This window comes from Stegostoma tigrinum, chromosome 9, assembly GCF_030684315.1.
Source record: "Stegostoma tigrinum isolate sSteTig4 chromosome 9, sSteTig4.hap1, whole genome shotgun sequence".
Taxonomy (NCBI): Eukaryota; Metazoa; Chordata; class Chondrichthyes; order Orectolobiformes; family Stegostomatidae; genus Stegostoma; species Stegostoma tigrinum.
The window spans coordinates 84,095,076-84,117,679 of record NC_081362.1 but is presented as its reverse complement, the minus strand read 5'-3'; the positions used below and the strand labels follow the sequence as shown (position 1 = coordinate 84,117,679).

General features: G+C 40.0%; 1 protein-coding gene across 12 annotated transcripts in view; it reads left to right on the top strand.

Moving 5' to 3' along the window:
* Positions 1 to 22,604, top strand: part of akt3a (v-akt murine thymoma viral oncogene homolog 3a) — a 397,520-nt gene that overhangs the window by 351,131 nt on the left and 23,785 nt on the right. For all 12 annotated transcript variants that reach the window (XM_059648719.1, XM_048536499.2, XM_059648714.1 and 9 more), the window contains one exon: positions 16,607 to 16,821. In XM_059648719.1, the coding sequence (XP_059504702.1) occupies positions 16,607 to 16,821 (215 nt within the window). The remainder of the gene's footprint in view (positions 1 to 16,606; positions 16,822 to 22,604) is intronic.

Below are 22,604 nucleotides of genomic sequence, written 5' to 3'. Positions count from 1 at the left end.
GTTTCAAAGGATGGGTGTATTTTTTGACAATCAAGTAACCAGACATCCATGGAAAGCATTTGCAGGTAGCTGTTTGAACAAGTAGTGATTGAAGTGGCTGCAGACAAACAGGACCTGAGATGTTGCAAAGAAATGCAACTGGATGGCAACAAGGAATTGATTGACCTGTGTGCTAGTGACAAATTGTCAATGCCACTGTGCATTTGCCTGCTAACAGATGTGTCTTTATTTATCAGTTAACTGAACAGTCTGGGGCTTGGAACAGAGAAGGGGCTTGATCTCCGTAAATTCAGAAGCAGTCAGTCTCTTTTCTGCAGTCAAAATTCACTTTAAACCTGGAGAAAAACAATCTTTCCTTCAGCCGTTGATATAAACTATTACTTTTAATTGATTAATCAGATACTTTAAAAGCTAAACAGCTGTCATGTTTCTCTTGTGAATCAGTGGAACCATCCTAAGAAAGATGACTTCAATGCAACATTCTGATCAGCTTAAGATCTATAACCGTCTTTGCAGCAACCACTAATCTGCCTTCCAGCCTTTCTTAGCTCTACAACCTGTCTGTTTGTAATGAGAAGTTTATAAGAATATTAGACTTTTAATTCATACTGTTATCTGCTAATGATTTATAACTTTTATTTGTAACTAGAGTCTAATTACTTGTAGTAAAAAGTAATTCTTGCTGAGTACAGAAAGCTGGTCTGTGCTTTCTATCAACTTGGGTCTGAAAATCAAGTAAATTTGAAAGTTTGATATACTTAGTTTAAAATCTTTAACTTTTGTGATGACCCTGGGAATAGTGGGGCTTACTTTCCAGCATACTACACCAGAGATTCGTGACTGTTGTATGAGGCAGTTAGTACCTGAACAGTGTTGTGAGGTTGGTGTTTGTAAAAATTGTGAAGTGGGGGAAAGAATTGCGTTATCCCTTGAAAAGGTAGTGTTCTCTTCAGTGTTGAGTTAAAATGGATATCTGACCAGCAGGTGTCTACAGAGAGCACCCAAATGGAAACATTTTGCATTGAACAGCCAAGCAGCATTTTTACCAAGACAAGAAGTCTTTTCAAATGTAGCCAGTCAATTTAAACCAAGCCTTTAGATACTAAAAACCTATCAAATTTAATTCTGATGGTGTTGACAACCTAAAACCAATCCAACAGTAAAGAAATTAATAGGTCATCAAAAGTATAAAGATGAGGACATTTGGAAAATCGGGGAGAGCCAACTGCCAAGAGACAACACCTTTTAGCTCTCAGACAAAGCACTATCTAATTAATCAAAGGTACCATGGCATGTCTAGCTAAGAGTCTTTACAGAGAAAACATCCTTGACAACAAAATCAGTGGAAGAAAGGCATTTGTAACTTGAGATGGATAGAAGAAAGGCCAAAGAAGGCAGAGTGTCCAGAAGACACAGTCTGTTTGAACTTGGAGAGATTAAGTTTTAATTTATTGTTGTCTTATTAATTGGGTTTATGTAAGTGGGATTTGTGTTATTTGAACAGCATGCCAGTAGAATTTACTTCTGTTACAGAGTAGTTCAGTTTGGGGAATTGTTCAGTTTGTTAGTAATTCTGTTAATTTGTTCATTGTTGGGATTAAATAAATAAATTGTTACTTGTTATTTATAAAGTCGATCAGGCATTTTCTTTCATTTAACCTCCCCTTCTCTATAACAGTTTAGCAGATTAGATGAGATGAGGTGAGCTTCTCTGCGTGTTTTGTGTTTTAATTATGAGAAGGAGACCTCTACTCCCATTGTAACAGATTGGTGGCTTGTATTTCGACTTTAATTATCAGAGTGGTTTGACCACCTCTTCATAATAATAGGTTGACTGACATCATAGGATCAGCCAATCAGGACTGTTCCTGGGAGGAGCTAACTAGTTTCCTGTACAGATTTCTAGGTGCTAAATTCATGTAACTAAACAGAAATGTGTACTTACTCTCGAGTCTAACCTGAGGTCCCTGAAGAGATTATCATGTAATTTAGAAGTTATGTAATTTGCTATTGAGTTCTGTGTAATATCCTATTCTGCTCATAAAGACCAAACTTTCCTTCTACTGAAAACTTTGCGTAGGCGCCCTTGCCCAATTGGTAACAATAACTTAGACCAATACTAATAAGAAGAATTGGTACAAGTGATTCTACACAAGGCATCACTGTTCCGGCAGACGCAAGCACATGTTCCAAAGACAATGAGCAGGTGGTCAAGGCTGAGGATTTTAATTTTACTCCAGCAAAATTCACAGGGCTGTCTAGTTTTGGTTCAGGCACATTCGTTTCAGGAGGAGGCAGCATTCACCCATTCCAGGGAAACATCCTGCTAGCATCACAGGGGGAAAAGGAAGCAAGGTTTTTGATTGGTCACCTGCTAGTTTGTGTTAACCCATTCATTCTCATAGTGCTACAGGTGAAGAAATCTCACTGCAGTGCAAAGTAAATGTGCCTCAGTCTTTCTAAAGGATTGGTACATTTAGTTCATCTTCTGGTTGGTACTGGGAGTTCCGATAGTGAGTAAGTTGGTGGAGGGGTGAGTTACTTGTTAGGAAGTAATAACTGTAATTTTTACATTGCTAATTAAAAGTTAACTTGTAAACTAACAGCCAGTAGAGGGTTAGTCATGTCAGTTGGGGGTTTGTGTTACGCCAACAAGGTATGGTCAATTATGGACATGGAGAACATCCCTGATGATTACATCAGGAAGTATACCCAGCTCCTGCTGCTCGCTGAACGAATGGATCAGCTTGAGCAGCAGTTGGAAGCTCAAGAAGCACACAAATGGTGGAGAGCATCACAGATAGAAGTTACAGAAACATAGTCATACCTAAGGTATAGGGTGACCATTACAAAGGACAGTCAGTCAGCGCAGGAGTCCCCTGCAGCTGCCTCCCTGTCAAGCAAGAAGTCCATTTTGGTTTACTGATGACAGGGGTGGCGCATCAGATAATGTAAGCCCCCAGAGTAGTGGCACCACAAATGGACCTGCTGTACAGAGGGGAGGGACCAAGTGATGTATATCAGTAGTACTTAGAGATTCGAGAATTGGGCATGGGTAGGCACTTCTGTGGCTGCAAGAGGAGCTCTGGGATGGTCTGTTGCCTCCTTGCTGCCAGGGTCATGGATGACTCTTGAGTGAGTACAGGGCATTCTGAAACAGATAGAAATAATTGTCCATATTGTGACAAATGACATAGGTAGGAGAGTGACAAGGTGCCGAATGACAATTCAAGGAGTTAGGTAGTAAACTAAAAAGCAAGACTGCTAGTGTAGTAATCTCAGGATTACTTCATGCCATGTACTACTGAGGCCAGGAACAGAGACAGAGTACAATTAAACACATGGCTAAAAAGCTGGTGTGGTCGGTAGGACTTTAGATATGCGGATCAATAGGATGTGTTCCAGGAAAGTTGGGACCTATACAAGAAGGTCGAGTTCTGTCTAAACTGGAGGGGCACCAATATCATCATCATAGAATCCTTAATGTGTGGAAACAGGCCCTTCGGCCCAACAAGTGCACACCAACCCTTGGAGCATCCCATCCAGACCCCAACCCATCCCCCTACAACCCACCTAAGCTGCACAGCCCTGAACACTGTGGGCATGACCAATCCACCTAACCTACACATCTTTGGACTGTGGGAGGAAACTGGAGTACCCAGAGGAAATCCACACAGACATGGGGACATTGGAGAGTGCTACTTGGGAGGGTTTAAAGTAGTGTGGTGGGGGCATGGTGGGAATCAGAGCAGCAGGTCAGGAAGTCTAGAGAGTGGAGATGAGCTTGAGACTGATGCCAATATAGCTAAGAGAAAGAACATTCAGGGTGAGGTTCAGGATGGTGGAACTGAACACTTGGACTGTCTTGGTTTCGATACAACAAGTATAACAGGTAAGAACTTAGAGACTGGATTAGTGTGTGCAGTTATGATGCTGCTATCACATAGACATGATTGAAAGAGGAACAGGATTGGCATCTTGATGTTCTAGAATAGCGATGTTTTAGATGAGACAGAGGAGGAAACAAAAGAGATGGGGGAGTTGCATTACTGGTTAGAGAGCATATCCCAGCTGTGTTGAGGGGGGACACCCTGGAGGGATCTTGCAGCAATGCATTATGGGTAGACTCAGGAATAGGACGGGTGCATTTGCAATGCTGGGATTGCACTATAGACCACTGAGCTGCCAGTGGGAGATAGAGAGAGAGATATGTAGTCAGATTCTGAAAAAGTGTGAAAATAACAAGGTTGTTGTGTTGGGTGATTTTAACTTGCCCCATATTGACTGGCATTCCCTTAGTGCTTTGGATAGTTAGCAATTTGTTAGATGTGTCTAGGAGGGTTTTTTTGAAACGTACATGGATAGTCCAGTGAGAGAAGTGGCAATACTGGACTTGGTTGGGAAATTAGCCTGGCCGGGTGATCAGTGTTTCGGTGGGGAAGCATTTTGGGACTATTGACCATAATTCCATACATTTTTTGGATACTTATGGATGAAGCCGAGAGTGGACCCTGGATAAAGGTGTTAAATTGGGGGAAGGCCAGCTATAACTGCAAGAGTTGGAGAATGTGGATTGGGAGTGGCGGTTTGAACCTAAGTCTACATCCGACGTGGGAGTCTTCCAAAGATCAGTTGATTAGAGAAGAATATAGAGAAAGTAGGAAGGAGTTCAAACAGGGAGCTAGGAGGGCTAAAAGGAGCTATGAAATGTCCTTAGCCAGCAGTGTTAAAGAGGCACTTTATACATATATTAGCAGCAAGAGGGTAGCTAGGGAAAACATAGATCATTCAAGGCTAAAGGAGGGAAGTTATGTTTGGATCCAAAGAAAATGACTGAGATCCTTAATGAGTACTTTGCATTGGTATTCACCAAAGAGAGGGGCATGCGGGATGTTGAGGTTAGGGAAAGGTATTTGAACACTGTTGGGCAAGTCAGTATAATGAAGGAATATTTGTCGGGTGTCTTGAAATGCATTAAGGTAGACAAGTCCCGGGGCTGATATGACCTATCCCAGGATACTGTGGGATATAAGGGAGGAAATAACTGGGGCCTTCACAGAGATCTTTGTGTCTTCTTTGGCCTCAGGCACTGCTTCAGAGGCCTGGAGAATGGCCAATATTGTTCCTCTGTTCAAGGAAACAGAGATAATCCAGATAATTACAAACTGGTGAGTCTTGTAGAAGCTGGAGAAGATACTGAGAGACAGGATTGATTCACATTTGGAAGCAAGTGGATTTGTTAATGATAGGCAGCATAGTTTTGTGTGGGCGAGGTCATGTTGTCTCATCAACTTGATTTAGATTTTTGAGGAGCTGACAAGAATAATTGATGAGGGAAGGGCAATGGATGTTGTCTACATGATTTAGGAAGGCATTTGATAAGGTACCTCATGGCAGGCTAGTACAAAACGTAGAATCTCATGGGATTGAGATTAGCTAGCTAGATGGATACAAAACTAGCTTGGTCATAAAAGACAAAGAGTAGCAGTGAAAGAGTACTTTTCTAAGTAGAGATTAGTAACTAGTGGTGCTCTGCAGGGATCTATGCTGGAGCCTTTGTTGTTTGTAATATACATAAATGGTAGAGAGAAAAATGTATGTGGTCTGATTCGTAAGTTTGTGGATGACCGCAAAATTAATGGAGTTGCAGATAGTGAAGAGGATTGTCAAAGGTTCCAGCGGGATATAGATAGATTGCAGATTTGGGCAGAGAAATGGCAGATGAAGCTTAATCCACAAATGTGAGATGATGCAATTTGGAAGATCAAATTCAGGTGCAGATTATACAATGGATGGCAGAACCCTTAGAGCATTAACATACAGATGGATCTGGGTGTATGGGTCCACAGATGCCTGAAAGTGGCAACACAGGTGGATAAGGTGGTCAAAAAGGCATACAGCACGCTTGCCTTCATTGAATAAAAAATGTTGGCAATTTATGGAATAACAGAATAAAACTTTGGTTAGGCCACATTTGGAATATTGTGTGCAGTTTTGGTCAGCACACTACCAGAAGGACTTGGATGCTTTGGAGAGTTTGTAGAGAAGGTTTACCAGAATGTTGCCTGGTCTGGAGGATTTTAGTTATGAGGAGAGATTGGGTAAACTTGGATTATTTTCTCCGGAAAGACGGGAGACTGAGGGGGCAACATGATGGGGGTCTCAAAATTGAGAGGCAGAGATAGGGTGGAAAGGTCATCTACATGAGAGCAAAGGTTCAAAGTGGTAGGAGGAAAGTTTTTGGGAGATGTGCAGAGAACATTTTTCACACAGAGGATGGTGGATGCTTGCAACATGCCGCCAGTAGAGTTGGTGGAAGCAGGTACGTTAGCATTGTTTAAGGTACATCTTGATAGACGCATCAACAGGACAAGAACAAAGGGATGGAAACCACCTATGGGCAATAGGTATCGGGGCTAAATAAGGGTTAGGATTGGTGCAGGCTTGGTGGGCCAAAGTGCCAGTTCCTGTGTTGTAGTGTGTGGGAAATGAAATGAGAAGTAAGATTTTGAATAATTTAGGGCTTGTGGAGATTAGGATGCCAGGAAAATAATTGGGCAAAGTGGAGGCTGAAGTGATGAAGTAAAGAGTAAGCATTGTAACTATTTCATGTGAAAAGATAGGGTTAGACCTGGGAAATGTCAGATTAGAAGTAGGAAGCTTTGGGCCGGTTGTGATTTGTGATTTAATGTTCAGTTCTGGGTTGCACAGAGTATGGAGGTTGTGTAGTTTATTTCAACCTAATCAAACAATCAGTTGAAGAAATGCAGATTGCTTTGTTTTGTAGTATGTTCTAAATGTTCACACCAGCTGCATTTCTTCCACTTGTTTCAGACTTCAAACAACCAGGAAACAAAATGATTCACATAAACAATCAGAACAGCTACAGAAAGGATTATAACACATTGTTGGAGAGGGCTTCTTTGCAAAAGTATAGAAGTTGAAGTCCAGAGTGTTTTTAAAAATTGTTTCTGGGAAGCATGCATTGCTGGCTAGGTCGGCATTTATTGTGCATTTTTAAATGGAGAAGTGGTGTTGAACTACCTTCTTGAGCTGCTGCAATCATTAGGGTACAAGGATAGCAGTAGTGCTATTAGAAAGAGACTTTCTTAATTTTGATATGGCAACTGTGAAGAAAAAGAACAATTATCACTCCAAGTCAAGATCATTTGTGGCTAGGAGTGGGACTTACATTCCCCCGCATCTGCTACCTTTATCCTTGAAAGTATTACAGGTAACAAGGTGTGGAGCTGGATGAACACAGCAGGCTGAGCAGGAAGGCTGCCATTTCAGGCCTAGACCCTTCTTCCAAAGTATTCTTAGTATTATAGGTTGTGCGCTTGTGAGATTTTACAGGCACAATGTAGACTTGTGTCTGTAAAGTACATGATGTAAAACACATAAAAATGATGGAACTGCCAAGTCTAGATCCTCTGGGTATCCAAAAGCATAGAAGGTGAGATAATGCTAAAAACTAAAGCGCATAAAAGTCTAAGAAAAGCGCTTTTAGAAGGCTTAGAGGAGTTTAGAAAGTACACTGGTGAATTGAAGAAAGAAGTTAGAAATGCAAAGAGTAGACACAAGAAAATGGTGACTGATAAAATTGAAAAAAAATAAAGATGTTTTATCAGTACATTATCAGGTTGCAGCTTGATTAGTCTGTGGGACATGGTTGACAGGACTGCATTTGCTGTTGTTTTTCTTGCACGAAGGCCTTTCCTGAATGTTCTTTCTGGTTTCATTCCTTTCAGTAGATTTTGTGGTGGTTTGCTACAACTATGTGATTTTGCAAGCCATTTCAGAGAAATTTAATATTAAAGTGTATTTCTGAGCCTGGAGTCACATGAAGATGAGGACAATCAAATTTCCTTTCCTAAAGGTGTCATTAAATCAGATGTTTGTTTATAGCAAACAACAATGATTATATTAAGGGGAGACAATGATCTCGTGTAATTTCGCTAGACTAGGAATCCAGAAATTCAAGCAATAACTGAGAATCTGGGTTTAAATACCACCGTGGCAGGTGGTGAAATTTAAATTCAATAAAAATCTGGAACTAAAAGTCTAGTGATGACCATGAAAATAGTGACAATTGTCATAAAAACCCATCTGTTTCACTAATATTACTTAGGGAAACTTTAGGTTTGGCCTACATGTAACTGACAGAAATGTGATTGACTTTTAATTGACCTCTGAAATGGCCTAGTATGAGATTCATTTGCAACAATCACCAGAAAGTCTCAAGAAAACAATGAAACCAGACAGACCCACCTGGCATGAACTAAGGTACCAGAGGCAAAAGTGGTAAACACAGCCTTGACAGCTCTGCAAAATCCTCCTTATTAATGCAACAATAAAAGCAACATACAGCAGTGCTGGAAATGTAGAACAAATATGGAGAATGCTGGAGAAAATCAGCAGGTCTGGCAGCATCTGTGGGGAGAAATAGAATTAATGTTTTGAATCTGGTGATATTATTGGAGATGAGCTGTCTCAAAGACTAGTCAAGCCCAAAATAGCACTAATGACACTACCGTCTAGAAATTTTCAAGGTCCCCTTCCAAGCTACTTGTAACCCTGACTTTGAAATATATCACTGTTCCATCAGCGGATCAAAATCTACAACTAGGCATAGGTAATAAATGCTGGCCCAATCAGTGATGTCCATGTCCTGTGAATGTATTAAAACAAAGAGCTGTTTGACTAGTTTTCAAATCTAGTTTGTTAAAAATTGAATTTGCATGTTATCATGTCTCATGGTGAGATCCAAACCTGTTTGCCTAGAACATGTTTTCGGAAAAGCTTAGCAGGTGTGGTAGCATCTGTAGAGAGAAAGCAGGGATAATGTTTCAGGTCCGGTGAAGCTTCTTCAGAGCACTTTTTGAGATGACCTATGAAGAGATTGAGCAAAATGGTACTGTATTCTCTAGAGCTTTGAAGAATAAGAGGTGATCTCATTGAAATGGCCAATACAATTAAAAGGATAGATAGGGTCAGTGCAAATAAAATGTTGCCCCAGTTAGGGAGTCTTCAACCAGGGAGCACAATTTAATAATAAGGGGAATGCCACTTACATCCGAGACGAAATTAGTTGCATTTTCTCCAGGTTGTGAACCTTTAGAATTCTCTACCATGAGGCAGTGAAGGCTCAGTCTTTGAGGAACAAAAACAAAGTTGCTGGAAAAGCTCAGCAGGTCTGGCAGTACCTGTGGAGGAGAAAACAGAGTTAATGTTTCGGGTCCGTTGACCCTTCCTTAGAACTGACGGTGGCTGGGAAAACGTCAGTTTATATGCAGAAAATAGGGAGCTGGGTGGGGTAGGGAGTAAACGATAGGATAGATCCCGAAGAGAGAGAGAAAGACAGTTGGATAGACAAAGGAGTTGCTAACGATCAGGCGGAGAGCGTGAGTAGTTGTTAATAGGGACTGTTAGTGACTAACAACGGGGGGGGTGTGTAATGGCAGGCTATGTGATAACAAGGCCTGGTGTGTGGGGTGGGGGGCTGGGACATGGGCGAGTTTAGGTCCTAAAGTTATTGAACTCAGTATTGAGTCCGGAGGGCTGTAGGGTCCTCAAGTGGAAAATGAGGTGTTGTTTCTCCAGCTTGCGCTGGGCTTCACTGGAACACTGTAGCAAGCCAGAGACTTTGTCTTTGAGCCTGTTTAACATAGAGATTGATAGATGTAAGATTACCAGTGACATATGGAGTTATGAGGATGGGATGAGTGAAAAGCATTGGTGTTCAATCAGCCATAATTGTATTGAATGTTGGAACAAGCTTAGAGTAATAGAGTCGTATCAACACGGTAACAGACCCTCCAGCCCAACTAGTCCACACTGACCATGTTCCCAAACTAAACTAGTCCCATCTGGCTGTGTTTGGCCCATATCCATCTAAAACTTTCCTATTCATGTACTTCCCAAATGTCTTTTAAATGTTCTAACTGTACCAGTATCCACCACTTCCTCTGGCAGTTCATTCCACATACCATCTACTCACTGTTTAAAAAAAAAAATTGCCCTTTGTACTTTTTAAATCTTTCTCCCCTCACCTTAAAAAATATACTGGATGGGCTAATTGGCCAATTCCTGTTCCTATCCCATTTTGTTATTGAGGAAGCTTGCTCATCTAATTGTGTTTTTTTCAGATCTCATAGAAATATAATAAAGGACTGTTTCGTTTGGGGAATGCAGATGTGAATCAACTATGCTAGTCAAGTGTTTAGGTTACTGGGTGAGTAAAAGTAACTATGCTGCAGTCAGATTATGGATACATCCTTATCCTTGTGGAAACATGGTTGGTTACAGCTATTCTCACCAAGCCACTAAGTTGTATCAAACTATTGAAAAGAATAATTGCAGTATGAAGGTCCACCACCACCTTCCCAGATATCACAGACAAGAAAGGCCTACCTTACTAGTACCCAGGAATGGTTCCTACTTATTTTTTTCTATATAAAGAGCTTTAATTTGTAAATTACCAATAAGTTACAAGGAAAATTACTGCAGTTCAGGAACCAGAAACTTTATCTGGGACTGGGAATGGGAGCTATCACTAGCAGGAAAGTATAATCACTTAACAAGTTTCTATACACTCCTTCCATTATAAATAGACTTCAGAGTTTACGGTGTCTAAAAAAATATACAAATACTTTACAATATTCAGGAGAATGTAAGTACTGAAGATGGGAAATACATGCACATGTAAGGTTTAAAAGATGATATTTTAACACAAGACCGCAGCAGCTATCGTAATAATCCTGCTGTCACCTTTGCTACTTCTTTGTTAGTTTTTTTTAATTATAAGTTCTGATGTTTACAGTTGGGTTTGCTTTGGTGAACTTTTTACACTCTCTAGTGCATGAGTTGCATGCTGTTGAGCAGAATTTGATCCATGTGTCACCGGAGGGGTGGGGGGAGGCACCAGGATGTTTCCCTTGCCCAAATAACTGTACTTTCATGCCGGTAAACAGTTAAAATTGATGCTTTTTTTTAAACAAAAGCCATCTTCTTTGCTCTAAATGTTTGAGCTTATTTTGGGTGGCATGGTGACTCAGTGGTTAGCGCTGCAGCCTCACAGCGCCAGGGACCCAGGTTCGATTCCAGCCTCAGCTGACTGTGTGTGTGGAGTTTGCACATTCTCCCCGTGTCTGCGTGGGTTTCCTCCGGGTGCTCCGGTTTCCTCCCACAGTCCAAAGATGTGCAGGCTAGGTGGATCGGCCATACTAAATTGCCCGTAGTGTTCAGGGGTGTGTGGGCTATAGGGGGATGAGTCGAGATGGGATGCTTCAAGGGGTGGTGTGGACTTGTTGCGCTGAAGGGCCTGTTTCCACACTGTAGGGAATCTAATTAAAAAATCTAATCTAATAAATAAACTATTTGGAATAGTCTGAAGGCCTGAATGAGGCTTTTGCTCTGGTTCTTAACTACCACTAACTGCATTACAAACAGAGCCTCTCAATTTAGCAATCTAGTCATCTGTTCTGTACCACCACAACTCTATTTTTCAGTTGCTGCGCCATTTTTGCCTACTGCTACCAATTATCTGAGCATAGCAATTTTGCGGTCTTGTATCCCTGCTGTTTCTGTTTGTTTTTGAAGATGCTCCTCTGTATGGAATGTTAAGATAACTTGATTAGTGTCAAGCAACTTTCTGATTTGTGCTTGCCATACCTTTGTCTTGAATCCTGGACGAGCAAGGCTGAACAGCTTTCTATCTGGACAGATATGCTAGGTAGAAGAAAAGGCTCAACAGGTTTTCTTTCACAGGCTTAGATATAACTTTGGTGCCTCTTGACAGGACAGGACAGAACAACATAAATAGGAGCAGAAGTAAGCCATTTGGCTTTTAGAGCCCTCTCTGCCAGTCAATAAAATCATAGCTGATTTGTTTGTGACCTTAATTCCACCTTTTCCGCCTCTCAGATTTAAAATTTTGAATTGAACATTGTATATATTCAATGACTCAGCCTCCACTACTCTCTGTGGAAGATAACATTTTAAGTCAAATTCCTAGATAATGCTAGTGCCACCTGGATCCATTAATTGCTAACCCAACAACATCTGTGCTGTATTTGCTACAATCATTGAATATGTGATAGCTGAATACTCAAGGACTTTTTGCACCATGACCTGGCCACTGGGTCATGACTATGTGACCATCTATACCACTGCCTTAGGGGCTATCAATACATGAAGGAGGAGTATGTTAATGCAGACAACCAGAAAAAGGTTGCAGATGGAGCTTGACTGTATACAAGGTTACTGGAAGTGGGTCTGGAAGGGAATACAAAAGAAAAATCTGCTTTCTGTAAAGAGAACCCAGAAAAAATAGAAAGCATTAAATCATGAATCTTCTTATCCCACTGATTTCCTCTGCAACAAATGAAGCAGAGACTGTCACGCTAAATAGGGTTCCCAAGTAATGGGCGGCAATACTTAAGAGAGGATCGCCATGACCAAACCATTGTTTTATCCAACTGTAGGGTGCCACTATAATGAATCTTGGTTTATTGTTTTGTCTTGGTTTCTAAATTGTTCCACTTTGCTCATCTCCCAGTTACAAGATTCCCATGGTTTGTACCATGGCATTAAAAAGTCATGCGGCTTGATAGCCATTGTATTTAATATTGAAATATATGTTTCTCTAGTTATCTGAGATCAGACTTAGAAATATTTGGTAGAATATTTGACTTTTGCCTGTAACTCTGACATATTATATGCAAGTATATAGATTGGAACTATGAGTTAGATTGATAACAGGAAGCAGATATGCTGGCTAAAATCTGATTCACATCAAATAATTTGGATGTACGTATCTATTTATTTATATTGAATGTCATCTCCAATCTCCTTTCTATGCAGCTTTTGAACATTGTTGTATCCTCACAAATCTATCCCCTTCCCTGAATGTCTTCCTTGAATTCCTGTATTCACAAGTCCACTCTTGCAGCAGTATTGAACCTGCTCTTGCCATATTTACAAATGTGATCTCTGGCCATTATCTCGTATAATTTCTCTACTTGTTTATAAGCATTCAATGTTGACTCATAATTCTTCTCCAGTCTTTTCTCCTGTTGATGGGTTGCATGGAATTATGCTTGCCTTGATCCATTCCTGTTTACTTGTGGATAGATAATCATCTGCAATTGGTTCTCTTCCCACACCTGCACCATTACATTTGGTGTCACATGTGGAAGGCTTACCCCCAATTCTCATCTACATTATCCCTTGACAACCTTATCCAAAAGCATAGCATCAATTTCTACATTAGATAACACTGCTGTGATCCCAGCTGATACTAGAAAAGTCAGGTTCCAGAGTGGAACGCGGATTGATAGACCACAAGTTTTATTTTTGCAATCTGATTGTGGTGATGGTTAATCGGTGAACATATTTACATGAGACGTGGGAAGGGACACTGAGAAGTGTTATCACACCAGGCCTCAGTGTGGAACACCAAAAGAGGTGCTTTGTGCTAAGAGTTCCTGAAGATTGAGGGAACCAAGATCCTTGATCCACAGCTCTCATCAGGAAACCTGATTTTCCATGGCTCATGTTTAAAATATTGGAAGAGTGAAGCTTATGCTTTATGGTCATATTTAAGGTGCTAACATATTGGAAAGGGTTGGTCATTCATCCACCTGCCCATCTTAGTTAAAGCTGGGAGGCAATAGGTTTGAGGCTGGTTTGGAGCAGGATTCTGATTTTCGGGACTCTAACTAGTCATGGTCAGTCACTGTCACCTTGAGTTCAGATCTTTTATCTGTGTTGAGATGAAGCCACGAGGTTTAGCATTTGACTGAGTATTGTAGCAAGACTGGAGCCAATGGATATAAGGGAGAAAGCTTTTCCATGGCTGGGGGCATATTTAGTGCAATTAAAGGTGGTTGGGTTGTTAATCAATCATATCCTCAGAAGACAGTAAGGACTGCAGATGCTGGAGGTTAAAGTATAGACTGTGGAGCTGGAAAAGCACAGCAGATCAGACTGCATCCAAGGAGCAGGAAAGTCAATGTCTCAGGTCAAAACATTGACTTTCCCACTCCTCGAACACTGTCATTCCCAGGAATTCCTCAGGATTTTGTCCTTGGCCCAATCGTCTTCAGCTATTCTTCAATGACTTTCCTGCCATAAGATCAGAGTGAAGATGTTTGTTGATGAATGCACCAATGTTCATTACCATTTGCAGTTCTTCAGATACTTCATCAATAGATCCATATGCAGCGTTTCCTGAATGACATTCGAATTTGGGCTGATACCTGCTAAATTACATTCATGCAACAATAGCAGCAGGCATTGACCGTCTTCAGCAAGTGAGAATTCAACCATCACCCCTTGAAGTTTAATGACACATTTATTATTGAATCATTGACTATTAAAATCCTAATGGTTACCATAGAAACTGAACTGGGTCAGCCACATAAATACAGTGGCTACAAGAGAGAATCAGAGCTAGGAGTTCTGTGGGGCATTACTTGCCACCCAACTCCAAAGGTTGTCCAGCATTTCCAAAGCGTAACTCAGGAGTGTAATGGAATAATCTCTACTTGCCTGGTTGAGTGCAGCTTCAAAAACACTCAAAATTTGGCATCATCCAAAACAAAGCACTTGCCTTGATTGGGGCTTCACACACTACCTAAGACATTAATCCACTTCACTAACCTATGCTGTGGTGGCAGCAGTGTGTACCATAATGTGCTGCCAAGCCTTCTTTGCCAGCATCTTCTAAAAGGATGGTTGCCAACAGCCTAGAAGGATAAGGGAAGCAGATTTCTGAGCACCATAATTTGTATGTTCCTCTCCAATCCCCATTTCATCCTGGAATTATATTGCTGTTCCCTGAATTTCTCTTGTAACTGGACCAAAATCACAGAGCTCCCTAACAGCCCTGTGATGGACTCCATCAATTCAAAAAGGGAGCTCACCAATATCTCTTCAAGGGCAAAAACAGAAGTTGCAGGAAAAGCTCAGCAGGTCTGGCAGCCTCTGTGAAAAAAAAATCAGAGTTAACATTTCGGCTCCTGTGACCCTTCCTCAGAACACTGTCTCTTTGGTCCCTTTTTAAGGGCAGTTGGTGATAGATAACACACTGCCACTGCCAGAAACGCTCATGTCCCATGAAAGAATTAAAAAACATTACGTCAAACTTTGGCTAAACTGCACTTTATGCAGTTCTGGTTGTGGTATATATTGAAAAAAAGGCTCAGGAGTAGGCGCAGAGAAGATTTACAAGTATAATGACAAATGCATGGGTTTACATACTAGGAAAAGATTGGCAGATTGTGTCTCTTTGATGCTTGAAAAGGAAGGCTGGGGGGTCACCTAATATCACAAGTAAGGCATAACAAATCATGAAAAGTTTGATAGAGTGCATATAGAAAAAAATATTCCTGTTGTTGGGAGAGAGCATAACTATAAGCCAGTAATACGGGAGTCACCAAAAAAAATTGAATAGAACATTCAGAAGAAACTTCTTTATCTAGTGAGTGGTAAAATGTGGAGCATGCTAGCATAGAGAGTTTTTTAAGCAAACAGTGCAGATGTATTTAATGGAAATGAGACAGTCTTCTGAAGGAGGAGCAAATTGATTGTTCCAATAGTAGATTTAAGTAAGAAAAAACTAGGAAAGCACTTGTGGAATTTAAACACTGGCATGGATTGTTTTGGGCTTATTTTGTTACTATGTTACCTGATCTCTATGTACTTTCTACCCATGTGCTAAAATAGGTGGCATGGGGGAAGTGAATACGATTGATATGTTGATTGATACATCATTGAAATATCGCACGTGAAGCTTTCAGTAACTTAAAAGGATTCATTTTTTTACAGACTAAATTACAAATACAAACAAAATACAAAGAAAAATCAATTTTATTTTGGAACTGTGATAAATTTTGTTCCTGTAAATGGCTTATTTGGAGTTCTTCTGATATGTCAGGGTGGTGGAAAGTGTCAAAATTGAATTACAATGACTTTATAAATAAAAAAAAACAAATTGTATTAAATGTGAGCTATCATGCCAAACGGCATCAATTGTCTAGACATGTAGCTGGCAAACTAACTCCTGGCAACTCTGTCCTCTACAAGCTTTCATTGTTCCTGTGATATCTCTCACTCTGTCTCTATAAAATCTTGCTATATCTGTCTAAATTTTGACACAATCTGCTTCTCCCTTCATTGCATTGAAGCACAAGCAGAATGTTTGTGTAGAACTAAGGTTTGACTGTACCCCGCTAAGAGAAACTTACTAGATAGTTTGAATGATATTAGAATTTTTTTCTTATGGGTTCTTGCTGAGCAAGGAGTGATGTCTGTTCAAACACTTTTTGTATGAACTTGGATATTATTATCTTTGTACAGGAAGAAATATTGATATTTTAAGAAAATAAGGCTAAAATTTCACTTGTGCACAAAATATAATGCATTTTAATAGAAATGAAAGCATCAGGTGCATTTCTTACTTAATGACAGGACCATTTTAAAGTACGTTGTTTCATTCATACTTTAGCCCAGTGTCTGAAAATTTACTTTAATAATACTTCTGGTAAACTAAAAACTCAAAATTACTGTCAGGCTATAATAAACATTTCCTTTATTTGTATAGGTTTTAGAAGACAACGACTATGGCCGTGCTGTTGACTGGTGGGGTCTGGGTGTTGTTATGTATGAGATGATGTGTGGCCGGCTACCCTTTTACAATCAGGACCATGAGAAGCTTTTTGAATTGATTTTGATGGAGGACATTAAATTTCCGAGAACTCTTTCATCTGATGCAAAATCATTACTCTCTGGATTGCTTATAAAAGATCCAAATAAAAGGTACTTAATCATATGTTTTTAGAAAAATTCCCTTGTGTTCTTTTTTCAATTTTGGTGTTTTCTTGAACTGGTGCATATGTAGTATAATTGGTAATTTATGGAACACTGCTGTCTATCATCAATGTGATCTATCCTCTAAGACAGTAGAACTCAACGTATTGGATGAGAGTTAATGTGAACAATTCTTCCTATACTTATTGAGGAAATATATGTGTGCCGTGAGTAAAGCTGCATGTGCGTCTATCAGTGTTAATGTATATTTGGTGAATATTCTAGAGTCATTCCAGATACTGATTGAAGCTTCTTGCCTTGATCTGGTTTGGTAAGAAACATCATGCATACCAGAATTTGGTCAATGAAAGTATAAGAGATAATGGGAACTGCAGATGCTGGAGAATTCCAAGATGATAAAATGTGAGGCTGGATGAACACAGCAGGCCAAGCAGCATCTCGTGTGCTCCTGAGATGCTGCTTGGCCTGCTGTGTTCATCCAGCCTCACATTTTATCATCAATGAAAGTATAACCAGCTTAGATAGAATTCCTGTATTTTATAATGTCATTGTAGTGCATGTGACCAACGCAGTGATTTTAATCCAACTTACCTGGCGTGCATGTGGGGAGAGAAGTTTGATTCAGATGAGAAGCCTGCTTGAAATCCCATCCAATTTTACAAAGTCTAAGATTAGATTCAAGGGCTCTTGTGGCACAGCGATAGTTACTGCTTTTGGGTCAAAATGACCTGATACCATTCCCACCAGAGATGTATCCTAACATGTATGAGCAGACTTACAAAAAATATCTAAAATCAGATGGAGTATAAAATAGGTGTCTGAACTGAACCTGTCCATAAGACGTGTGAGCAGAAGGAGGCTAATCAGTGAGCTCACGGTTGATCTAATAATCTTCAGCTCCACTTTCTTGTCTTTTCTCCATAACCCTCCATTCCCTTACATTTTAAAAATCTATCGCAGCCTTGAATCTATTCAATTACTCAGCCCCAACAGTCCTTTGTGGTAAAGAGTTCCACAATTTCACTAATCTCTGAGATAAGAAATTCCTCCTAATCTCTGTTTTAAAAGGGTGATCCCTTATCCTCAGATTAGGCTCTCTGGTCTTAACCTCCCCAACAAGGGGAAACAAACTTTCTGCACTTACTCTGTCAAGTCTCCTAAGAATTTTGCATATTTCAATAAAGGTCACCTCTCAATCTTCTAAACCACAGTAAGTACAGGCCAAACCCCAACTCATAAAACAGTCCCTCCATACCTGACATAACAAGGTGTAGAGCAGGATGAACACAGTAGGCCAAGCAGCATCAGAGGAGCAGGAAGGCTGATGTTTCGGGCCTTGACCCTTCTTCAGAAAGACCCTTCTTTCTGCTCCTCTGATGCTGCTTGGCCTGCTGTGTTCATCCAGCTCCACACCTTGTTATCTCAGATTCTCCAGCATCTGCAGTTCCTACTATCTCTTAAACAATTTTAACCGCCCTCCAAACCTGAGATCAGCCTAGTGAACATTCTCTTGATTGCCTCCAATGCCAGTATATCTTTCCTTAGCTAAGTGACCCAAAACAGTTCACAGTATTCCAGCTGTGGTCTGACTATTGCCTTGTATTGCTTTAGCAGGACTTCATCATTTGAATTCCCTTTGAAATAAAGGCCAACATCCCATTTGCCTTCATATTACCTGCTGAACTTTTATGCTAGGTTTTTAATATTCATGCATGAAACCTTTCAACACCCCACCCCGCTCCTTCATTCTTCCTTCCAAAATACATACACTTACATTTCCCCATATATTATTTCATCAATCTCAAGTCATTTCCCACTCATTTAACTTTCCCATATTCCTAGCTCAACCCTTTGAGTCATCCTCACCACTTGCATTCCCACTTTTTTATGTTATCCATAAATCTGCCAAAGCACACTCGCTTTCCACATCCAAGCCATGAATATATTGCAGATTGTTGTGGGCCCAGCACTGATCCATATGGTTTTTCACTAGTTATGGGTTCCCATTCCTGACAACGTGTCCCTTACCCCAACTCTCTGTCTTCTATTAATTAGCCATCCTCAATGCATGCTAATATGCTACCTCCAGCACCGTAGGCTTTTATCTTGATAAGTGCGTAACATGTAGTATTTTATAAAATGCCTTCTGGAACTCCAAATATATTACATTCACTGCTTCCCTTTTATCTGTGTTATTTGTTACATCCTCAAAAGCATGACACAGTGTTGGACAGATTTGGTTAAAATTTAGGCTGATGTGCCATCTCTGTGAATTTTCTAGGAAAGATTATGATTAACATCACCATGCAAATTTAAAATGAATAAATAAACCACTGTCTCATCTCAACCAGGCAGTTTGGAGAATAGGTGTTATGATTGCTAACCTGGCAAGCTGGAGCCATTGTTTAAGTTAATGAGATCCCTGATAATTGTAAATGTGTACACTGGTGAATTCAGTTAGAGTGCGGTACATTGCCTGTGAATTTAAACTCAGAAGAATGCAAAATATCTGATAATTCCTTTACTGTTATTTTGCACTTGGATCTTAATTTGACGTTTAGCGAGTGGTGAATTCGTACTGGGGACAATACATTAGTAGTTAATTTTTAAATACAATGAATTGTTGATGTTGAGTTGGATAATATACTGATTTATGAGAACTGGAGTATCATGTTGTAGGAAGGTTATTCTCTAATGGTGGATCTTCATAATTTAAGGCCACAAAGCCAACTGCTAAGCATCCACAAGTCCTGAGTTTAACTGGCCAAAGAAATGTGTGAATGAAATGTGTGTTGTCGGTTTCATGTTGCAGCTGAGAAGCACACAATATTTTAAGGTTGCTTTGCATCTGTCATGAAATGTGATGTGCGTGTGAAGAAACATGCTGTTTTTAATATTTCTGCATTTCATGTAACATTAATTATGCTATTTTATAAGGGCATAAATATTACACCAGGTAACACACAATATTGTTCTATCACTTCAACAAATATTTGTTCTGTAAGGTGACAAAATCTATTTTTATTTAATAAGAAGCTCAGGTTGATGATAGTAGTGGATGTATAAAATGTTCTAGGTTCATTTACATCACACATCTAGTCTCTCTAACTCTACCTATTCCTTCTCTGTGCTCAACTTGTCCTCAATTTTGACTAATGTTGTTCAACTGTTTTCTCTCTAGATTGTTGTTTCTCACTCAAAATCTATCCCCTTTCACCCATCCCCACAAATAAATTTGATCCCACTATTATTGTGAACTACTACTCATTCTCCTACTTATCTTTCCTCTCAAGTCCTTAAACGTGATGTAACTTCCTTAATCTGTGACCGTTTTTCACAGAACTCTCTATTTAAATCCATCCAATCAAGTTTCCCCCTGCCACAACACTGAAGTAGATTATATCAGACAAATAACATCCTATGTGACTATGACAAAGGTAAACTGTCTCCCTCATCTGTTTTGTTCTAATGTAGCTTTAGATATAGTTGACTGCACCATTCACCTCCACCATCATCTAGCTGAATGAGACTGCACTTAATGTGATCCTTTGTTATTTACCTAATCAAAACTAGAGTGTCCCTTGGGATGGCTTTGCTTCTGACTTCCACAATGTTATTCCTGATGTCTCCCAAAGATGTATCCTTGCACATCCTTTCCCCCCCCCCCCACCCAAAGTAACTTCTGCACATGCTGCCTGTCATTTGTGATATTCAAATGTTTTGAGTTGATTTTCACATGTTTGCTGACAATACCCTACTCGACTACACTACCAACAATCGCAATGCCCCCAACTGTTTGCTACGTTGTCAAACTGCTTATCTGGCATCCAGCTCTTTGAGCAGAAATTTTCTTCTGTTGAACATTGGGAAGACTGAAGCTATTGTTTTTGGTGTGTGCTCCATGCTCCACTCCCTAGCTATAAACTCCAACCTATTTCCTGGCAACAGCCTGTGACTCAACCAGTAAAATCACAACCTTACAGTCATATCTGACCCTGAGATGAGTTTCTGAACAAATATTTATATACTGTACAGGTGTCAGGCAATGACCATCTCCAACAAGAGAGCATTTAAACATCTCCCCTAGACATTCAATGACATTACCTTTGCTGAATCCCTCTGTATCAAAGTGCTGAGGATGTGGACGTCACTGATTTGACCAGCATTTGTTGCCCATCCCTGGTAACCGTTGAGAAGGTTATGATGAGCCAGTTTCTTGAACCACTGCTGTCCTGTCCATTTTCTGTAGGGATGTCCACAATGCCATGAGGGCATTACTTTTGTTTTGGGATTTTCTAGTAGTTGGTACAACTGAGTGGTTTGCTTGATAATTTTAGAGGGCAGTTAAGAGTCAACCACATTGCTGTAGAACAGACCATGTAAGGACTGCAAATTCTTTCCCCTAAAGGAGATTGGTGAACCATCATTCAAAAATACATGGTCATCCAGATTCTTTTTCAGTTCAAATTCCACCATCTGCTGTGTTGGCGTTTGAACCCGGTCCCCAGAATGTTGCCTGGGTCTTTTGATAGTCCACTGATAATGACAATATGCCATTTGACAGATAATAAGCAGAGCCATAATTTCACATTTCCTCATCAAAAGAAAATTGAGTATGTTTTATCTTCTGTAACTAATTTTCAGAACTTTGATCTTCTGCCACTTTAGCATTTACTCACTGGATTCAGCATCTAACACTGATCTCTGAAATCAGTGCAACCCTAGACTCCTTAGCAAGGGAAGGGTTAGCTGTACCTTTCAGTTGCCCATTTCAATGATGGTCTGTTTAAGAAATGTGGAGGAATCAGATCAACCCTAATTCTGTTGGAAGCTGGAGCAAGGATGAGGGGCCAAATGGCCTACTCCTAATTTGTATGTTGATGTGTAAAAAAGTACAGACCTTTACAGCAGATTCCACTGCTCAACCCCAACAATTTCACACTACCATCCCCAGACCCCCACACTCCGGTCTGACCTGTACAACCAAACTAATCGAGGATATTTTAGCTGAGCCCATCCTGAGATCCAGAAATGAAAAGAGAAGAATAACAGCATCTGTGGAGAGAGGAATAGATTGTGACTTTAGGTCAGAATTTGGACAGGTTAGGAATGTACAGGAGTAGATTTTAAACAACTGAAGGGCAGTGGGAGTAGAAAAAGAACGGGAAAAGTTTGTGATGAGGTGAAAAGCAGAGACCAGTAAGTGACTAATATTTGATATTTCGAGGCCAAAGAAAGTAAGAAATATAAGGCAGATGAATGGCAGGATCATGAATAGCTACTAGCTAGGGTAAGAAGTGCACTTCCAGTATATTTTAAACTAGAATTTCCCATCTCCCATAATGAATCAGAGAGAGTAAAATAAGGGAGTGGACATTCTCAACATGTGCTTCCAGCCAATCATAAGAAAACATTAGTTTTATACTTTTTGTATTATCAGCAAGACTGGAATTTCACTGTCGATTTTGAGTCACAGTGCTCTTTTAGGTGCTATTTTTGTTCTCAGAAGCAAATTGGAGACAGCCAAAGGGGTAGCTGCATTTTAAGGTAGGATGCTTGAAGTTATAAACGGTTACTGGGGATGAGTAGCATTTTTCTCGAAGGTACCTTTCAAAAGGTTTCCAAAACCATACCACAGTAATTCTGCACTTAAAGTTGCTGCTGTATTCATGGAAAGTGTAACTTTAAGTGGAAAAAACTTTCTCATTATAACTAAAGTAAAAGTTACATATATGTGTAAGACAATTCCAAAAAAAGTTCCACCCACTAAA